At 39.7% G+C, this 18670-nt stretch overlaps 1 protein-coding gene across 1 annotated transcript in view; it reads left to right on the forward strand.

Moving 5' to 3' along the window:
• LOC122668729 (probable RNA-dependent RNA polymerase 5) overlaps positions 1-13039 on the forward strand; it is a 64470-nt gene extending 51431 nt beyond the window's left edge. Inside the window, exons 8-10 of the mRNA XM_043865265.1 lie at positions 10798-10936; positions 12369-12565; positions 12681-13039. Of these exons, the coding sequence (XP_043721200.1) occupies positions 10798-10936; positions 12369-12565; positions 12681-12917 (573 nt within the window). The 3' untranslated portion in view covers positions 12918-13039. The remainder of the gene's footprint in view (positions 1-10797; positions 10937-12368; positions 12566-12680) is intronic.
• Positions 13040-18670: the final 5631 nt, after the last annotated feature.

Below are 18670 nucleotides of genomic sequence, written 5' to 3' on the forward strand. Positions count from 1 at the left end.
GCACCAAAACAGAATCTTTCGAGTGGCAAAGTAAAGATTTGAAGAATCGGGGCAATGGGGAAGTGCAGAGTGGTGGTTGGAGTGTGGGGGCCTTGCATAGACATACATGGGATGAAAGTTGATTAAATCATGATCTAAAATTTGATTCGTGGCTAATCCAAACCATAAACTCTCTATCCAACAGTGGGGATAGCTACATCATTTGTCCATGTGGCACAGTGAGGGTGGGCGACTTTGATAAGCTTATGAAGGTGATGTGATGAGATTTCACTTCTTGTATTTTTTAGGTTATTGTCTTAGGGCTTATGAAACTTCAGGGACAAGTTAGCTTCTTGATGGAGTTTTGTCTTAGCTTCTTACAGTTGGACAATATAAGATGTTGTATTGTATTCCCATTGTGGAAGTTTTGAAGAATTGAATGAAGTTTGGATTTGGGAGCAAGAGTTGCTATAGGTTCTACCCAAGGTTCCAGGTTTTGTTTCGAGCTGAAACCAAAATTTCAGTTGAAACCTGCACACTTTTTCCAGCAAGTTTTGATGATGGGTTTTGAGGGCCAAATTTGGTCTTGAAACTTCTTGGAAACTCTATTTTAGGCCCTGTATACATAATAGAACCCTTAGTTTTTTAAAAATCACCCCTAAAATGGTAGTTTGAATTCGGTCCCTAGGTAGTGTACGCTGTATACATTCTTTAATAGGGCCTATTCCACACAATCTTTAGTACTAGAATACATATAATTCAAGTAGAACTTAATATGCATTAAGAATGAATTGACATCAAATTATTAACCATTTCATAATCGTGCATCATATATGGATTGATACAAAGAGTGATATATATCAGAGTCAACAATACAAGCAAAAAGTCAACTCTATGCACATTCTAGATTCCTAGTACACAATCAAGTTCTGCGCAGGATCAAAACCATTAGAACGTTGTTGGTGCTACCGAATTAAGTTATCCCCTGACTTTATAATACCCTCTGAGTATATGGTTGAGGTAACGCTAGAATTCCTCCACAATGGCCCTATAAATGGAATCATCAACATACTGGAGGTACTCAATCAAGAGCCACTGCTATTAGGTGGTGTTTTTGGAACTGTGCATGGCTGGGGGCAGGGAATGAGAATATGCTGTCCACAAAAGATGACCCAATGTGTGACTGACCCTTATACTCAGAGGGTAATGACGATGAAGAGCTAAATTGGACATACCCAACATAGTCGAAACCAGTGCTCCCCGTGGCATATTATGGTGCACATCGCTCTTCTCCATACCCAGACCTCTGTCAATCAAGCTCGTGCCGTTAACGTCCAAGGACTCCATGCTATCATCCTCATCATAGTACTAAAACTCGCGAAATTTCGGTCGAGATATCGAATATTTCGAGTATCTCGACCTGTCCGAAACGAAATGCAAGTCCGAAATGAAAAAATGCAATATTTCGAATATTTCGGAAATTTCGATGAAATTTCGAATTTCGGAAATTTCGGTCATCTCGTTTCGGAAATTTCGAAAATCTCGGTAATTTCGGTCATCTCGTTTCAAAAATTTCGGAAATCTCGGACATTTTTTGCATTTTACACCCACAGAAAAATACCATATTTCGACGAAATTTCGGTATCTCGGAAATTTCGGTCAGACCGAAACACCGAAACGAAACGAGATTTAGTACCATGATCCTCATCATATGATGGTATGGATTAATGACGTGGGCATCTCAAGTAGCTTGCACGTTTGGGGGCACTTGCATCATGGACCTATGTTCCTCATCTTGTGCTGCATGATCGAACTGAGTCTTGCTTGTGAAGCAGATCAATTCAGGCTCTGGATCTGGCTCTTGTTGGTGGTACGTCTCGCACATCCCTTGATGTCTATCACCCCCCTCATCCCCTTCACCATTACCCTACCATCAAATTGGGACGGTGTGCTAGTGTGGCCACTAGAAACGACAAGTCGATGTCCTCATCACCATCCCCATCAGGGGCCAGCGTATGACTCAAAAAGTTGGGGTATTTCTGAATGAACACAGCCTTCTCGAGATGCCATAAACTTGTCAACGTTAATGCTCTGACTAGCTATATTACCTTGATCCTTCACCCACTCTAAAGGGGATCCTCTAATGTAGGTGCACTACCTTGGATCAACCCAAACCAGTTGGGTGTATCCAGATGGAGATGAATCGGGTCCAGTAGGATATTAGTAATTTATTTTATTTAGGTAGATAATATTTTATTCAGTCAATTTTAGAAAGTGGGATACATTTGCAAGTGTTAGAGTTGATTAGGAATTTTAGGATGTTGTTTCCTTGTTAAAGTTTGTTTCCAAGTTTACTAGGTTTCCTTTAGGTTTTCTTCTTTTAAATAGTTTGTATTAGGATGAAATCACAGATTGAATAGAATGGAATAGAGAAGTGGTTGTGAGTGCCTGTGTGGCCAAAAATGCTTGTGTGATCTTCATCTTCCCTCCCCCCCTCACTTCTTGTGCATTTCTCTCCCCTGCAAATCTGATTCCTTCTCAGATATTCCCTTCCCCCACCGACCCTCCCCCGATTTTGGTATCAGAGCCGAAGGATCCATCTTCTTCCCCAAATCTTTTTTCCTGTTCTGTTCCTAATGTATGTTATCAGCATTGGAAAAAACATAAAAAGGCAGCAAAACGCCAACTCTACGGCATTAACTAAACCCCCAACCCAATCCTCCGATTCAACCTTCTCCAGACTAGAAACCTAATCCCATCTTCTTCCCTTACCGATGTAACCCTTTAGGATTCTATCATCTATGTTGCAAAAAACAGAGAAGACGAAACCCCAACCCTCCTGTCAAATCATGCTGTAACCCTTCCCTTCGTGACCCTGCCCTTCTTCCTCCTATAAAAACTTTGATTCCAGCGACCACCCTTCTTCTCAATTTTCCCTCTCAACTCTTCCAGGTTCCATCAATTGAAAAAAAAAAAAAAGAAGAGAAATCGAGAAACAAATACACAAAAAAGGGGGCACAAATCGTACCTGATTTCAGCAGCCATGCGCTTCTCCCGCTGTCTTCCTCGCTAATCCTCCTGTTCGATTGCAAAGTAGAATCCAATTCAAAGTGGAACACCCTTCCTCTGTTCTTTCAACCCCATGCTGTTTTCTCTCTCTGGAGTCCTTAATTTAGCCTCAATTCCTAGTTTGCCCTCCAGCTTAAATTCTTAACCTTATTTTGTCTTTCATTGTTCTGATGTCCCAATAGCCCTTAGAGATTCTATTTATTCACAGCAAAGCTGAACCTGGCTACACCATGGAGGCTGATCGGTATGATTTACTCCTTTCAATTAGGGATGGTTTCCGTAAATTGCAAACTGAACTTTGTAATCTCCATACAGGACTTCTTGATTTAAAGACAAGTTGACGGGAGCTTGCCGACGATAATAATAGCTTCTATAATCAGGTGTCAAACATGATACAATCTTCAGAAGGTGGATCAGATGTGGAAGAAAATGTGGGCAATGAAACGACGATCAAACTGAAGTATACGGTCCAATCAAGATTGCAATTAAAGAATTGATCGATTGTCCGATTTTAGTTGTGAAACCCCACGATCAGATTCCCATCATAGAGATGTCATTTGCTAGCGACCATCAAAAGGTCATAACAGTTGATTTTAAGATGTGCTGGTTAATCGTCCCATCAAAGTCAATATTTATGGATGCCGATCAATTGTTTCTAATTCTCCCATTTTATAAAACTCGTAGACGAGTTTTTCTCAACACTGGGGGAATTGATGTAGGTGCACGACCTTGGATCGACCCAAACCCAGTTGGGTATCCAGATGGAGTTGAATCGGGTCTAGTTTGAATCTTGGGTGTAATAGAATATTAGGAATTTATTTTATTTAGGTAGATAATATTTTATTCAGTCAATTTTAGAAAGTGGGATACTTTTGCAAGTGTTAGAGTTGGTTAGCAATCTTAGGATGTTGTTTTCTTGTTAAACTTTGTTTCCAAGTTTACTAGGTTTCCTTTAGGTTTTCTTCTTTTAAATAGTTTGTATAGGATGAAATCACAGATTGAATAGAATGGAATAGAGAAGTGTTTGAGAGTGTCTGTGTGGCCAAAAATGCTTGTGTGGTCTTCTTCCCTCCCCCTTCCCTTCTTGTGTGTTCCTTTCTCCCCTACAAATCTGATTTCTTCTCACATATTTCCTTCACCCACCGGCCCTCCACCGTCTTCATTATCCGATTCTACTGGAAAATGTTGGCAAGCTTGGTTGGATCTTTATGACCCTCCATGCCCATGCTTATTTGTTGCATTTTTAGCCTCATGTTTTAATGCACATACACCAACTGTTCCAGCCGTACGTGACCTAGTCGGTTCCACCTCTTAGAGTAGATGAGTGAGAGTGCACTCCAATTGCAATCACATCCCGAGGCGGAACAAGTTTGCTAGAGCACCTTTATTGCTTTAAGATAATGGGAAAAGAACTTTGTGGGGGGGGGGGGGGGAAGCATGGTCTCTGCGTCCAGACACAAAGGGGGCCCGAAATGTCTGCCCCATGCCCCATGTAAGGCGGAAATCCTTCTCTGTTGATGCTTTCGAACGCGCTCCCATACGTTGGGGCTACGCTCCCCCACATAGAACTCTTTCTCTAGAATTAGTCATGTTAAGTGATTGTACTTGGTACACATATATATGAATTGAATGGAGAGACATGACAAATAGTGTCGTGGACCTACTGGGACCTGTGCTTTCTCTACCAAACCTTGAGGCTGCAAGAGTGAAAGTACTAAGAGTATCCTTGAAGGTCTTTCTCTACTAATTTCAAACATGGGTATTACTCACATTTAACTGATTGTACTATTGGGGTCTTTCCCCTTTTCTTTTACAGGCCCTTGCCTCTCTCCCCTTGTAAAGACGGGGTCTTGTATTTTGTTTGTTGTGTTGTGTCCCTTTAGTCATACTTGGGCAATTTTTGACCAATTCTTAGGGTGTCAAAGGCTCTGAGAATCTTACAACTTAGTACTTACAAGTGAAAAAGTAGTCATAAGTGCTTGCGCCAATGTGGAACAACCCTTAAAGGTGCTTGTTACCAATTATTGCTTTTGAGGCGCTTTGGCTTATGAAGTTGTTAACAGAACACGATGGGATGTAATGCTTGAGTGAGTAATGATCACCCCAAGCTCTTCTATTTATAATATTGAAAAGAGAGGACATAATTATAAATAGGATGTGGGACTAAAACTCACATAGCTGACTAAACAACTTAAGAATATAAAAGACAATTATACCCTTTCGGGTTTGACTACTCAACACTCCCTCTCAAGTTGGTGCATAGATATCACACATGCCCAACTTGACCAAATTAGGATGAAACATCTTTCCATTTAATCCTTTAGTGAAGAAATCAGCAAGTTGATCACTTGACTTCACAAAAGGTATACAAATCTGTCTACTTTCCAACTTTTCCTTGTTGAAGTGTCTGTCATTCTCCACATGCTTGGTACGGTCATGTTACTGGATTATGGGCAATGCTGATTGCTGCTTTGTTGTCGAAGGACAACATCATTGGACGATGAACAGAACCACTAAGATCTTGGAGTAAACTTTGAAGCCACAATAACTCACAGATTCCTTAAGCCATAGCATGGAACTCTGCTTCAGCACTGCATTTTGTTTTTTACTATGCCATGCGACAAGATTACCTCCAACAAAGGTGCAATACCCTGAAGTAGATTTTCGATCAGGATTACCACCCCAGTCTGCACTGTGTAAGCTTCAATATGAAGATGATCATGCGGGGACAAGATAATGCCTTTCTTCATAGGGATTATGCATGAACTGACTGACAAAGCTTACCGCAAATGCAATGTTTAGTCTTGTGTGAGAGAGATAAATCAATTTTCCCACCAACTGTTGGTAACGGCCCTTATCAACGGGAGTACCATATTTCTCTTGTAGATGAGTAATGTCTGGTCTTGTGTGAGAGAGATAAATCAATTTTCCCACCAACTATTGGTAACGGCCCTTATCAACAGGAGTACCATCTTTCTCTTGTAGATGAGTATTGGCTTCCAAAGGAGTACCAAAAGGACGACAACCCAACAAACCAGTCTCTGAAAGCAGTTCCAAAACATACTTCCTTTGGGAGAGAAATATGCCTTTGGAAGAATGAGCAACTTAAATCCCAAGGAAGTACCTTAGCTGTCCAAGATCTTTTATTTCAAATTCTCGTCCCAAGAAAAGTTTAAGTTTAGAAACTTCATCAGCATCATTACCAGTCACAACTATGTCGTCGACATAGACAATAAAAAGAGTGATCTTATCTCCGCAATGCTTGATGAACAATGTGTGGTCAGGATTGCTTTGTTTGTACCGTACAGACATTATGGCTCTATGGAATCTCCCAAACCAAGCCCGAGGAAATTGCTTCAGCCCATACAATACGTGTTTCAGTCTGCAAACCTTCCCATGAGTTTTTTCAGAAGAAAAACTTGGAGGAATCTACATATCTACTTCTTCTTCTAGCTCCCCATCAAGAAAGGCATTTTTCACATCTAATTGGTGCAACTCCCAGCCCAGATTAACAACATATGACAATAGGACTCGAACAATATTCAACTTCGCAACTGAGGCAAAGGTCTCCTGGTAGTCGATCCCATAGGTTTGAGTAAATCCCTTAGCGACAAGTCTGGTCTTGTATCTATCAACTGATCCATCCACCTTCTGCTTGACAACAAATACCCATTTACTGCCAACTGGTTTCTTACCCGAAGGAAGAACTACTAGCTCCCATGTCTCATTTTTGGATAAGGCTTTCATTTCCTCCATGGCTGCTTTCCATTTTTATCTGCAATTGCCTCCTGACACTTCTGTGGAATTGAAATAGAGGACATAGAAGATACAAAAGTGCGATATGAAGGAGATAAGGAGTCATATGAAACAACATGAGAGGTGGGATGTTGGGTACAAGACCTAATGCCTTTACGAACAGCAGTAGGAAGATCAAGAGAAGGATCCTTACCAAGAGGTGGAGCAGTCTCTGGATCAAGTTCTGGCGATTGGGGAAGAGGTATGGTGGTGTTTGTTGTCTCAACATGCTCTTGTTGCTGCTTTCGATTTCAGGTATAGACTATATCAACAGGAATCTGACTCACAGGTCTACGCTCCCCTTGAGCAGGAACTAAAGTAGACGTCGACTCCCCCTGGACAGCAGGCACTAAAGTAGACGTCGGCTCCCATTGGACAGCAGGCACTTCTTCAAACATATCTTCATGGATAACTGGAACATGCTCCCCCTTAAGAGGTAGCTGAGAATAATAAGCCAAGGATGCATGGAAGACAACGTCCATAGTCACCAAAGTTCGCCTAGTGGGAGGGTGATAACACTTGAATCCCTTTTGAGTAGCGGAGTAGCCCACAAAAATACACCGAATGCTACGAGGATCACGCTTGCCATGAGGAAGATGATTGCGAGCATAACAAACACAACCAAATATTTTTTGTGGCACCACAAAAGAGGAAGAACCCTGTAGGATGTCAATAGGAGCACGACCAGCAAGGACTGGAGTAGGCATGCGGTTGATGAGGTAGGTAGCGGTGAGAATAGCATCACTCAAATATTAGGTAAGGACTTGCCGTGCAAACATGATGGCCCGAGCAACCACCAAAAGGTGACGATTATTCCTTTCAGCCACTCAATTCTGAGCGGGAGTGTCAACACAGCTTGTCTGATGAATTATCCCATTTTCAGCTATATACATTTGGAACTGCCCCTCTATGTACTCTCTACCATTATCACTTCGTAGAATTTTCAAAGATGCATTGAATTGGGTCTCAACCATACGGTGGAAGAGCTGGAAACAGCGAAAAATTTCACTCTTGTGCTACATCATGTACACCCAGGTAGTACGAGTATGACAATCTATAAAGGAATCAAACCATCTAGAATCAGATATTGAAACACAACGAGGAGGTCCCCAAACATCCGTATGAACTAAAGCAAAAGGTGAAGTACTTTTATTAATGGAAGAATAACTAGAACGAGTCTGTTTGGCCAAAACACGAGCCTCACATAAAAATTCATCCTTTTTACAACCTTTGACTAACTGAGGAAATAAAAAGGCTAAAGTTCGAAGAGGAGGATGCCCGAGTCAACAATGCCATAGGTGAAGATCAGGTGATGTGGCTGAATGTAACTGATGAATTGGAGATAGAGTCAATGGGTGAAGGTTGACCCGTGTCGAGTAAGTAGAGACCACCATGTACCTTACCACCCCCAATCGTCGTCCATGTCACCAGATCCCATATGACATAATGAGAAGAAAAAAAGGTATTTTTGTAGTTTAATTGTTTAGTAAGACTCCTAATTGAAAGAGAAGATTAGTAGAGAATGAAGGAACATGCCAAACAGAATTTAATGTAAGGGAAGGAGAACAGCGAATGGATCCTTTTCCAGAGATAGGGGAAAGGGAACCATTAGCTACTCAAACTGTATCATTCCCAAAAGAGGAAGACTACTGGAAATATGGGAGGAGCCAATCATATGGTCAGTTGCACCGGAGTCTATAATCCAGGGGTTGGTAACAGCCGATGCACAATGACGACTGACTAGAATACCTGAGGCAAAGTGAGAAACAGAAGAGGCAGTAGGTGCAGCCGATAGTGTTAATGAAGCCTTGAGCATGCGACGGAAGGCTAGAAGTTCATCCAAAGTAAGACCAATGAGACTAGTGTCAGAGGATGGAGCAGCAGGAGCAGCAGTAGTTTTTGTGTGATTAGCCTTGAACTTGGACTTCCCCTTAGCAGCCCGTTTAGCCTCAAAATCAGTCGGCTTTCCATGTATCTTTCAGCACGTAGCCTTAGTGTGATAAGGCTTGTTGCAGTGTTCACATTTAACCGGCTCCTTGGAAGCAGCATTACCACTATCAGTAATGGTATTAGAAGTGGTGTTAGAACCAGTTTGCAAGGCAGATTTTTCAATAGGAGAAGTGTGCAACATAGTAGCTCGACGACGCTCCTCATTATTGACCAAAGCAAAATCCTGCTCTAGTGTAGGGACTGGAGATTTGCCAAGAACTTGGAGTCTTATGGGACCAAATTCTATCAGCCCTGCCAGGAAAGTATAGACACATCTTTTCTCCACGTGTTTATGGTACGCAGCAATGTCGGCTGCAGTAGAAGGCTGATAATCTGAATAGTGATCTAATTGTAGCCAAAGTCCTTTTAGGGAGGCATAATATTTGTAGACGGACAGTTCCTTCTGAGTGGTTTCATGGACCCTTTCTTTGTACTGCCAGTAAATCCCTCGACCAGCAATGGTCAATTACGTAGACCTGGACCACATCAAGTAGTTTGTTCCATCCAGTTTGATAGGAGCAGCGAAAGGTAAATATTCAGGCCTTGGCTGTCCATCAGTTTCAGAACCAGAAGTAGCAGTAGTAACAGTTGAACCAGGCATGGTAATTAATTAACGAGGAACCAACAATAATGAAGCTGAAACAAGAACAACAGGCTCCATGCAACCAGCCAAGAAGTGCCAGAATCAAATTGATAGTTTGGAGAAAAAACCTGATTTGTGCAACAAAACTCAATATAAATGGCTGAAAAACAGATCGAGTGCTCCCCTGGTATGGATAGAACTTCCCTCAGAAAATCTGCCAAGGATGACAATCCTAACCCTCAAATCGATTTTTGTCAGGGTTCTAGAAATTCTGAAAGTTGAGATCTATATAGGTAGGGGGCTCCAATTGGTGATGATGATTGGTGATAAATGCTGTCCCAGGCTGCAAGAATGGGTCTCCAATACGAACAAGCTATCTCCAATGATAATTGAGACTTGATCTTCAAAAGGGAGAATTCCCAAAAAAAAATCGCAGAAAAGATGGGCCAGCTGCAACTATCGAACCTTCTTCATATCATAGTGGAGGTACCATGGAGGGTAGCAACTAGATCATCGATCACCTCCTAAGTGCTGCCCTTCAATAGGGAAAGGAAACCAAAACAGAAAAATAAGAAGCCGAGAGAAAAAGAGAGAGGAGAGCTAAGAGGAAACGATGAGGGGGGGGGTGTTCTGAATTAGATCAGATCTAGCTCTGATACCATGTTAACAGAACACGATGGGATGTAATGCTTGAGTGAGTAATGATCACCCCAAGCTCTTCTATTTATAATATTGAAAAGAGAGGACAGAATTACAAATAGGCAATGTGGGACTAAAACCCACATAGCCGACTAAGCAACTTAAGAATATAAAAGACAAATATACCCTTTTGGGTTTGACTACTCAACAGAAGTGTTCTCTTGAAACTTGATTCCATTGAGCCCTTTCAATACTTCACACTTGTTTGGCATAGACTTGATGTTGCTTTGATGATTGGTTGGGGAAGGTGCTTTCATGTCAATATACGCTGCTTGAATTTAGCTGGGAAATTGTTAATATGCAAGCACACGCATTTTTATGACTCGTCACCAAAATATAAGTCAAATACGGTATTCCAACAGTATACAGAAGTGGCTGAAGATTGTGCCCATCCAGCAGTCTGTTTCCCAATAGCCCTCCACATGGCTGAGAATAATGGGTCATCAAAATAGCTTATCTTCAGTGCACCATGAATAGGAGATTTTGTCACTCAACTTTGCTGTTAATACCATTGTATATAAGGGCTTTTTCTTGGGTGGCTTATTTTTTGTTATCTAAATATCTAACGTAAAACCTGATAATTTGATTGTTTGGCAGCGGCTAATATCTGTGCATGATCGTTGCATCATCTACATATGGTGACTTCTGAAGTCAATGCTGACCTTTGTTTTTATCCAAAATAGGTGGAAATCCCAAATGAACTGAAGGCTTCAAAATTTCCACATTTCATGGAAAGGACAAATGGGTATACTTCAACTTCTATATTGGGGTTGATTTATGACAAGGTGGATTTGTTACAAACTGAAGGTCTTACATCAACAGGTACAATTTTCTTTGTTTTCAGGCATTTTGATAATAAATGTGATTTATTGACCTGAGATTGTTTATAATCATGTGTGGGTATAATAATGCAAAACAACATTAATAACAAAACTTGACCCTAAGTCAAAGCTGGATTGTGTAGGGACTTGGGTAGAACTCATCCTCAAAAACTAGCTGTTATGGAGAGGGTGCCCAAGTACCTATTAACCCCATCCACATCCCTATTCATATTCAATGTGGGACTATTTTTCCGCCTACCACATAGAACCCCAACAGATTTTAGGGTTGGCAATGAGGCTGCTTCAATAGGATTTTGTTATTTTTCTCTTGCTTTCTTCATCTCTAGGTTTGAGCTTTGCATCTGTGGGTTTTCCAGCAGATATGCAAGTTATTCAGTTCCTTTTGGGGGTTATAACCCATAATATTTTGTAGCAAGTTTGAAAAGTGATACTGTAAGTTGTACAGAAGAAATAATGCTGTTGGGAAAGAATATTAATTCATTGTTGGAAAACCAGGCTGTGCTCCAAACAAGGTGTCTCGTTTAGAGTTTAGCAAACCAAGAATATCGATACATAATGGGGTTTGGGCCGGTCATGACTCTTTTTTGTAAAAAGTGATCAATTTTATCTATTTAAGCCAGTTCCCTAAGACTTGCTTTTTCATAGAGCTAGGCTCAATTTGTTGCCTGTTCAAGTTCTAGCAATCTTATCGGTTGGTCTGTTCAGGTCTTAAAGAGGGGAGTGGGGTGGACTACCCCATAACGTGCAAATTCCCTTGGATTTCAAATTGGCTTGTTCATTTATGCAAGTCCCCCCCCCCCCAACAAAAGAAATCATTTTTTTAAAGATAATTGAAGGCTTCTTAATTGGCGTAAGAGGTATAGCATATGTAATTAAATGTGGATTTAATTCAAGTCTTCGAATGTGCTTTCTTTCCCTATGTTACTTTTTCTATTTTGTGTGTCTTTTGGTCTGAACAGGCTTTTATAAAAAACTATAGAATCCACAGCATGGAATTATTTTTTAGTATAGAAAGAGTAAAAATTCTAATAGAGCCTTACGTACTGGTACCCCCTGAGAAATGCTTTTAAAATGGGTAATGTTGGTGTAATGTTTTGGAAGTGAACTACTTCTGAAAGTTTGCATAATTCAATTTACTGGGAATAATTCTGTGAATAATTATTGCCCCTATCTGTATATGTCATTAGCAATGGAAAAAGCATTACCAAAAAAAAAAAAAAATTAGCAATGGAAAAAGGTGGAATTTTCTAATAAGGATACTTCTCCCATCTCACTGACTCCATGTTTTTGGATGTGTCCTCTCTACATGAGTGTGACCTATTCTCTACACAGGATTTGAACTTCCGACTGTAATAAGCACGTAAAACATTCTCATCTCATCAACTGATTTTCATCTTTTATTATGGTTGCAGAAGTATGGAAGCTTCCTTGTTTTGATGTTGTTGTTCCTCCAACCTGCTTGGTTCAATGGGACATGCTTTATCGGCAATATAGAAATGACATGTGTAATGCCTTGCAAAATAAACCCAAAAACTTGTCTGAATCAGGTCAGAAAAAGCAAAGCTCCAATTCCGAACTTGCAGATGAGGTTATAGAAAAATATAAGAAGGTAATTATTTGTTTCCTATTTTGTATATAACTTAAATGTTATAGAATTATAATGATTAAGTTGCGTCCAGTGGCTGCTGTGGAGTCCCAAGTATACTGACTGATCTTCAATGTAGGAATTTTATCATGCTCCAGAATTCAGATCAAGTGCAAGGAATGAGGAAGAAATCTTCAATGATGCTCTTGCTATTTACCATCTAGCTTATGATTATGCAAAGCAAAAGAATGATGCTGGTAAGTGTAAGGTCGTTTGGAAAATTGCTGGTCAAGCTCTTTGTAAGATTTACCTTAAAAGGCAGAATGATGAACCAATTTTTTGTTCAAAATCTGTTCTACGCGAGGTCTTGAACTAGCCCTAATCTTATCACATGAAAATTGTAAATATGAATATCTCATCTGATTGGAAGATTAGTTTTTCTATCTTTCTGAGTTCGGTAATATTTTAGGCACAATATGAATTTAGTATTTTGTGTTGTCATTTAAAAAACTCATGAGTAAAAAATGAGAGTTAGCCATGTATGATGTACATAATTATCGCATGCTCAGTCTGCAGTCATTGACTATATATTTGAAAGGGCTTGTTTTTATCTGCCAACAGAAAAAGTAGTGGCTCCCAAGCAAGCAACCTTATTAGAGTGTTCGGGTTCTTGAAGGTTCCCATTAAATACCACTGAATATTAACGTGAAGTGGAGCAACCAAAGGTTCTGTTTTTCCCAGGATGGTAGTAGAAATGGATTCATATCGTCTCCTGTTACAGCACAGTGTTGTAACACATGGGGCGGAGCTGCACAGGCCATGTGGTACAGTGGGCCCCACATTATGCACATGGTCTGTCCAGCTGCCGCGTGATGTGTTACAGCACCGTACTGTAGCAGGAGAGGATAAAAATTCAGTAGAAATGGCTGAATACTGATGCATTATGGGTGTCATGTTATGTGATTGAAGGGAATGACAAAATCCTTGGCATTCAAAATTTTTGATGAATGTGGTGAAAATGTGACTTATTTAGGACGAAGATAATAGTGAATACTGCCTGTTGGCCAAGTGAAATGATCTTTTCTCTCTTCCCTTGGGAAGTCTGAGCCAACGGTTGGGGCAGAGATAAGGAAATCCAGTGATATAGGAGTAGGATTATAAATGGATAACCGAAAATCAGAATTCGATCCTCATCCGTATCCGTTTAGGGGCATTCGTATTCGATTAGAGATATCTGGAAAAAAAATCCGAATAATCTGATAAAAATCCGAATCCGAATACTTAATTTTAAAAATGTAAGTAAATAACGATCTTGAGGGTTTTTGAAGATTCAACAGGTTTTAGAATATGAAGAAAAGAGAATCACGATCTAAAACTATGGATTGAGAGTAAATTGTATCCACTAGGGGGAGAAAGGTTTGGGTTACACAAGGCAGAGGTGTAAATGTATGGTCGAAAATCTGAATTCGATCTGCATCCGAATCCGTTTAGAGGTATCTGTATTCGACAAGGAAATATTCGAACTGATTACATCTGATCTGTATCCGAGCCGAATCCGATCTGTTTACAGGCCTATATAGGAGGTCCACCCATTGGTGACCAGAGTATAATCTGGTTTTCTCTTTGGCCAGTCCCTTACCCTTCCCAATCTACTAGTGGGCCCCAGAACTTGCGAGCCTTACACGTTGTTAGAGCACAGATCTTTCCCTGGGTTCGTGGCCTAATTATTTTGCTAGTATGTCTTGGCAGGTTTATTTGCTAGAACTTAGTAATGACCCTAGGAGTGATCTCCAAGTGTGACAATGAATGCAGCTTTCTTTGGGCAAAAAGAAATCCAATGTTTCTTTGAGTAAATGAATACTATCGAAGAGCACTATAGTTGTACTCAAAAGTCATCATAATACTGAAATCATATCATTTTCTGAATGATTAACAGATTTCAAAGAGCTCAAGTGCTTAACCATTCAGTCCTACCAATTCAGTTCCTTCGCCTGATTGTCTGAGGTAGGTCACTTCCCGATAGCTTAAGTGGAAATCTGTTGGCCAAAGGGTTCCATTATTTGGCTGAGATTTTTTGTTTTATGAACTAGTACGGGTGTAGATAGATAATGTTCAACAAATACATGCTAGAAGTTAGATACCGTTTTATTTTGGTTTTTTTTCAAAGATATATCAATGTTATCATGCATGGCAATAATTAACAAAAGAATTTTCTTGATCAGCTAGGAAAAGAAATTAGCAACACAATGGGTAAATCTGCTTGTAACCCTGTCTCCCTCTTTTGATCATGTTGGAATAGGGGACAAGGTGAGGACAAGGTGAGTGATTTCACTTTTGGTTTGGTTCATTTGACTCTTTCACTTAGCTTGATAAATGGCTCAACTTGAGTTGAAGCCACCACAAGATAAAACCTCGTGGTCTTTTGTTGCTGAAGCATTGAAAGGTCATCCAGGGGGAAGCTATCACCACTGGCTGAAAAACTGAAGTCTATGGTGAAAGAAGTATGCACAATGATGTTGGGGTTCCATGAGGAAAGGAGAAAAAAATAGACCCACATTGGATATGAATGGAGAATGTGAGGAGGTTTATAGGTACTTTTGCAACTTCTTCTTAACGGTTAGCTTTTGATGGCGAGTTCTACCAAGGTCCCTAAGAAGTGGTACTAAAGTCAAGGTTGTGGCAAACCACTATATGGGAAACATAGTGTGATCTCGGTAAACACCATTGTGTGATTTCTCATATCCATCTTCTTGGTAACAGCCTCTTTGGAAACCAGGATAAGATTGTTTACATTTGACCCTCCTCAGATCCTACTAAATGCGGGAGCCTTGTGCACTAGGTATGGTCTTTTTTTTTATCGTCAATTGCATTCTTCTTTTTTCTACGCCCTCTGTCTTTGTCATTGTACATTAGTGAATTGGTGGCTAAAAAGAAAAAAACTTATTTTACTCTATTCGTGTTGATTCACTTTATCAAGTCTTTAGGGTTTGTTCCCTTCTTCCCCACCTTGCCTTTTTTGTTTTTTCTCCTCTTTGTTCAACTCTGGTTCCAATGACCCACCTATCAATTATTCAGCGAAGTCTATCTCCTCCATTATGCTATGTTCTTGATCTTTCTCCTTATTAGGTACTTTATCGATACATCAAAGTTGTAGAGCTGATGAAACACATCAAATCAAGCTTTTTAACCTATTCCATACGACCATACTAGACTGGCCCAACTTAGCGCCCATACACTAGATCGAACCTCATTAGGCACATAATAGACCATCACGCTTCTACAACCATCGTCCTCAGTGGCTCTCACTCTAGACGGCTCTCATTCTGGCGGTAGGTAACCTTACCCAAGCGGTTCCACTCTGTCCCAGAGTTTTTGCTTAAAGGCAAATAACCATTTCTTGATAGCTTTCACTCTACTCTAAGTAGCCCTTTCTTGATAGCTTTTACTCTACTCTAGGTAGCCCTCTCCTAGGTAGACCTTTTCATGACTCAAACCCGTGACATGGTGCCCAGTTTTGATACCAAATATTAGGTAGTTAACCAATACACCAAAAGCTCCAGAACTGATGGAACACGTTAAATTAGGACCTTTAACCTATTCGATACTAGGCTAGCCCAATCTAGTGCCCATACGCTAGTTTGAATCCCATTAAGCACATAACATTCTCATCCCAGTTGAAGCTTGGTTTTAAGGAGATGAAGAAGGGGAACAAGGACCCTGGTCTGATTCTGTTAGCCCAGAATCTATCCAATCTCTCTCCCTCACTCTCCCCTATGTTTTGTTTGACTTCATCTCTAACAATGGCATTGTTGTCTACCAGAACTACTAGATCCTAGCAAAGAAGATCCCTCCCAGACCACAAGAACTCCATTACCAGTCACCAACTTAGGCCACAAGGACCTCAACCAAAACCCTAGCTTCTCCATCTAGTTCTTCAACGTTGGTAGATGACATACATCGTGTAGCTGCACTCGCATCCCTAGGATACAAGAAATTGCTAGTTTTGATTACAAAAACTAGTTATTGACGAGTAAACTGACCTGACTTTGGCTCCATAGCATGTTGGGTCAAACCAGAGTGATGTCAATCTTAGTGGAGAAACCAATTTAGTGATCTTACCACATTTGTCCCTTCATTAAGGGGAATACAAGTTGTGCTTAGGGTGGCAACTAAAGTGAGGTTACAAGTTCTGTTGCTCCGTTACAAATAGATAAACCTTTTTTGAAAATTCTTTTTCATTCTTAATTTAAAGTTTTTTTTTTTTCTTTTTTTTTTTAGAATATGATAAGTGTAATCCAAAGAAGATTACTTCTCATTTTCACCATTTTGTTTACAAGAAGATGCAATCTTTATGGATCAAAATTATTCAAATATTGTGTTTTTTTTAAACCATATTTATTCTTGATCCCGAGTCTTTTAAGCTATGATTCATAGATTTAGGGTTTCAAATCCATGAAAAAAGAGGGGATCTTACCGTTTTTTGAATAGGAAATTGATTAAGGAAATATTTTATTCCATTTAAACATTGATTGCTTAAGGTGTTTAAGGATTTAGCCTCAAATCCAAGAGTGAAAAGGGTGGATCTTACCGTTTTGGACTAGGAATCTATTGTGGGAAGATTTCATTCCCTAAAATGGCGTTTAAATTTGCTTAAGGTTGTTAAGGATATAACCTCAAATTCTCGCCATTATCTAAATGGCGAGTTTTTTAAATAATGGCATAGTGGGTGAGATTGAGGAGGAAAAAATAAGCTCAACCTAAAAAATAGGATTAGATAAGTGATTACCGTTTTTTCCGCCTTCCTTTTTTTTTTCCAATTTTTTTATTTTTAAATATTTGTTTTACCAATACAGTATCCGATCCCATAAAACCTTGATTTTGGTCATTTTTTGACCGATTTAGAGCAATTGTGACCGATCCGTATCAGTATTGGATTGGTATCAGCCTTGACCGATCCCAAGTCCAATACCTGGATTACGAACCTTGGTGCTCACCCTTTCAAGAAACCAACTTGTTATCTCTTATTTGCTTATAATATTTAATGGGAGTATCTAAATGACACCACTATAGGTGCATTTAGAATTTGACACCTTCATTTAAATGTCTCTTGTCTTATTCTCAAAACATAATGTGTAACCATGCTCGGTTATAAGAGAATATCCTTTTATTAAACACAACCTTTTTTTTTTTCATGTTGAATGAAGTTATATAGGTAAATTTCTCATGTGTATACAAGGATGGGTTTAGGATCAGTCCCGAAATTCCATTCCATCATACCTTGTGTGGGATCCTTAATCTATCCAATAGTCAGTTTGCCAAATAATTAATCTTACAGAAAAGTAATCTAATGATATAAGAGATTTCTAATCTAGTATGACAAAATGCACGTGTTTTTATCTAAGATATGAACAGATGGAGGGTGAACCTTAAAGGGTTTTTTTTTATTTATTTTTTTTTTATTTTTATTTTTTGGGTGGTAGATACTGTTAAGACTGTGAACCAAATTTGAGTTATGTCATTGTCATCACGAGGAGGATCAGTTCATCTCTTTTTTTCGCACATTTTAAGCCAATTTGTCAAATCAAGCTTAATTTTGGTGGGTCCTCCTTCAACCTCTGCAGCTAATCTGTTACAAATCCTTGATGATGGATTGAAAAGCAGAGAGAGAGAGAGAGAGAGAGTACCATGAATCCATGTACGAATATATTCACTTTCATACACAAACAGAGAGAGTGACATTCACGGATGCCAACAAGAAGAAGAATTTAAGCTGGAGAAGGAATTTAAAAAAAAGTTAAAACTAAATGTAAGATAGAAAATTCCATCTCAATACAAAAAGTGCACCTAAAGGAGGTTGTCTTTGTGGCTCGTGTATTGTTTACCTGTGAGTCTCTGACCTCTCCCTCTCCCTCTCCCTCTCCCTCCTTTAATTCCATTAGAAGAACCCGTGACTTTTCTCTCTCTTCCTCAAATATCCACCTAGAATGAGAAGAAACAAACTTATAGAAACCCTTTTCTTGCATTCTCTCTCTCTCTCTCTCTCTCTCTCTCTCTCTCTCTCTCTCTCTCTCAGAGAATGTCAAATTTTAAACATAGTCTCTGTATTATATTCCTTCTTCTGCTCCTTAA

The sequence above is a fragment of the Telopea speciosissima genome, chromosome 7 (genome assembly GCF_018873765.1).
Source record: "Telopea speciosissima isolate NSW1024214 ecotype Mountain lineage chromosome 7, Tspe_v1, whole genome shotgun sequence".
Taxonomy (NCBI): domain Eukaryota; kingdom Viridiplantae; phylum Streptophyta; class Magnoliopsida; order Proteales; family Proteaceae; genus Telopea; species Telopea speciosissima.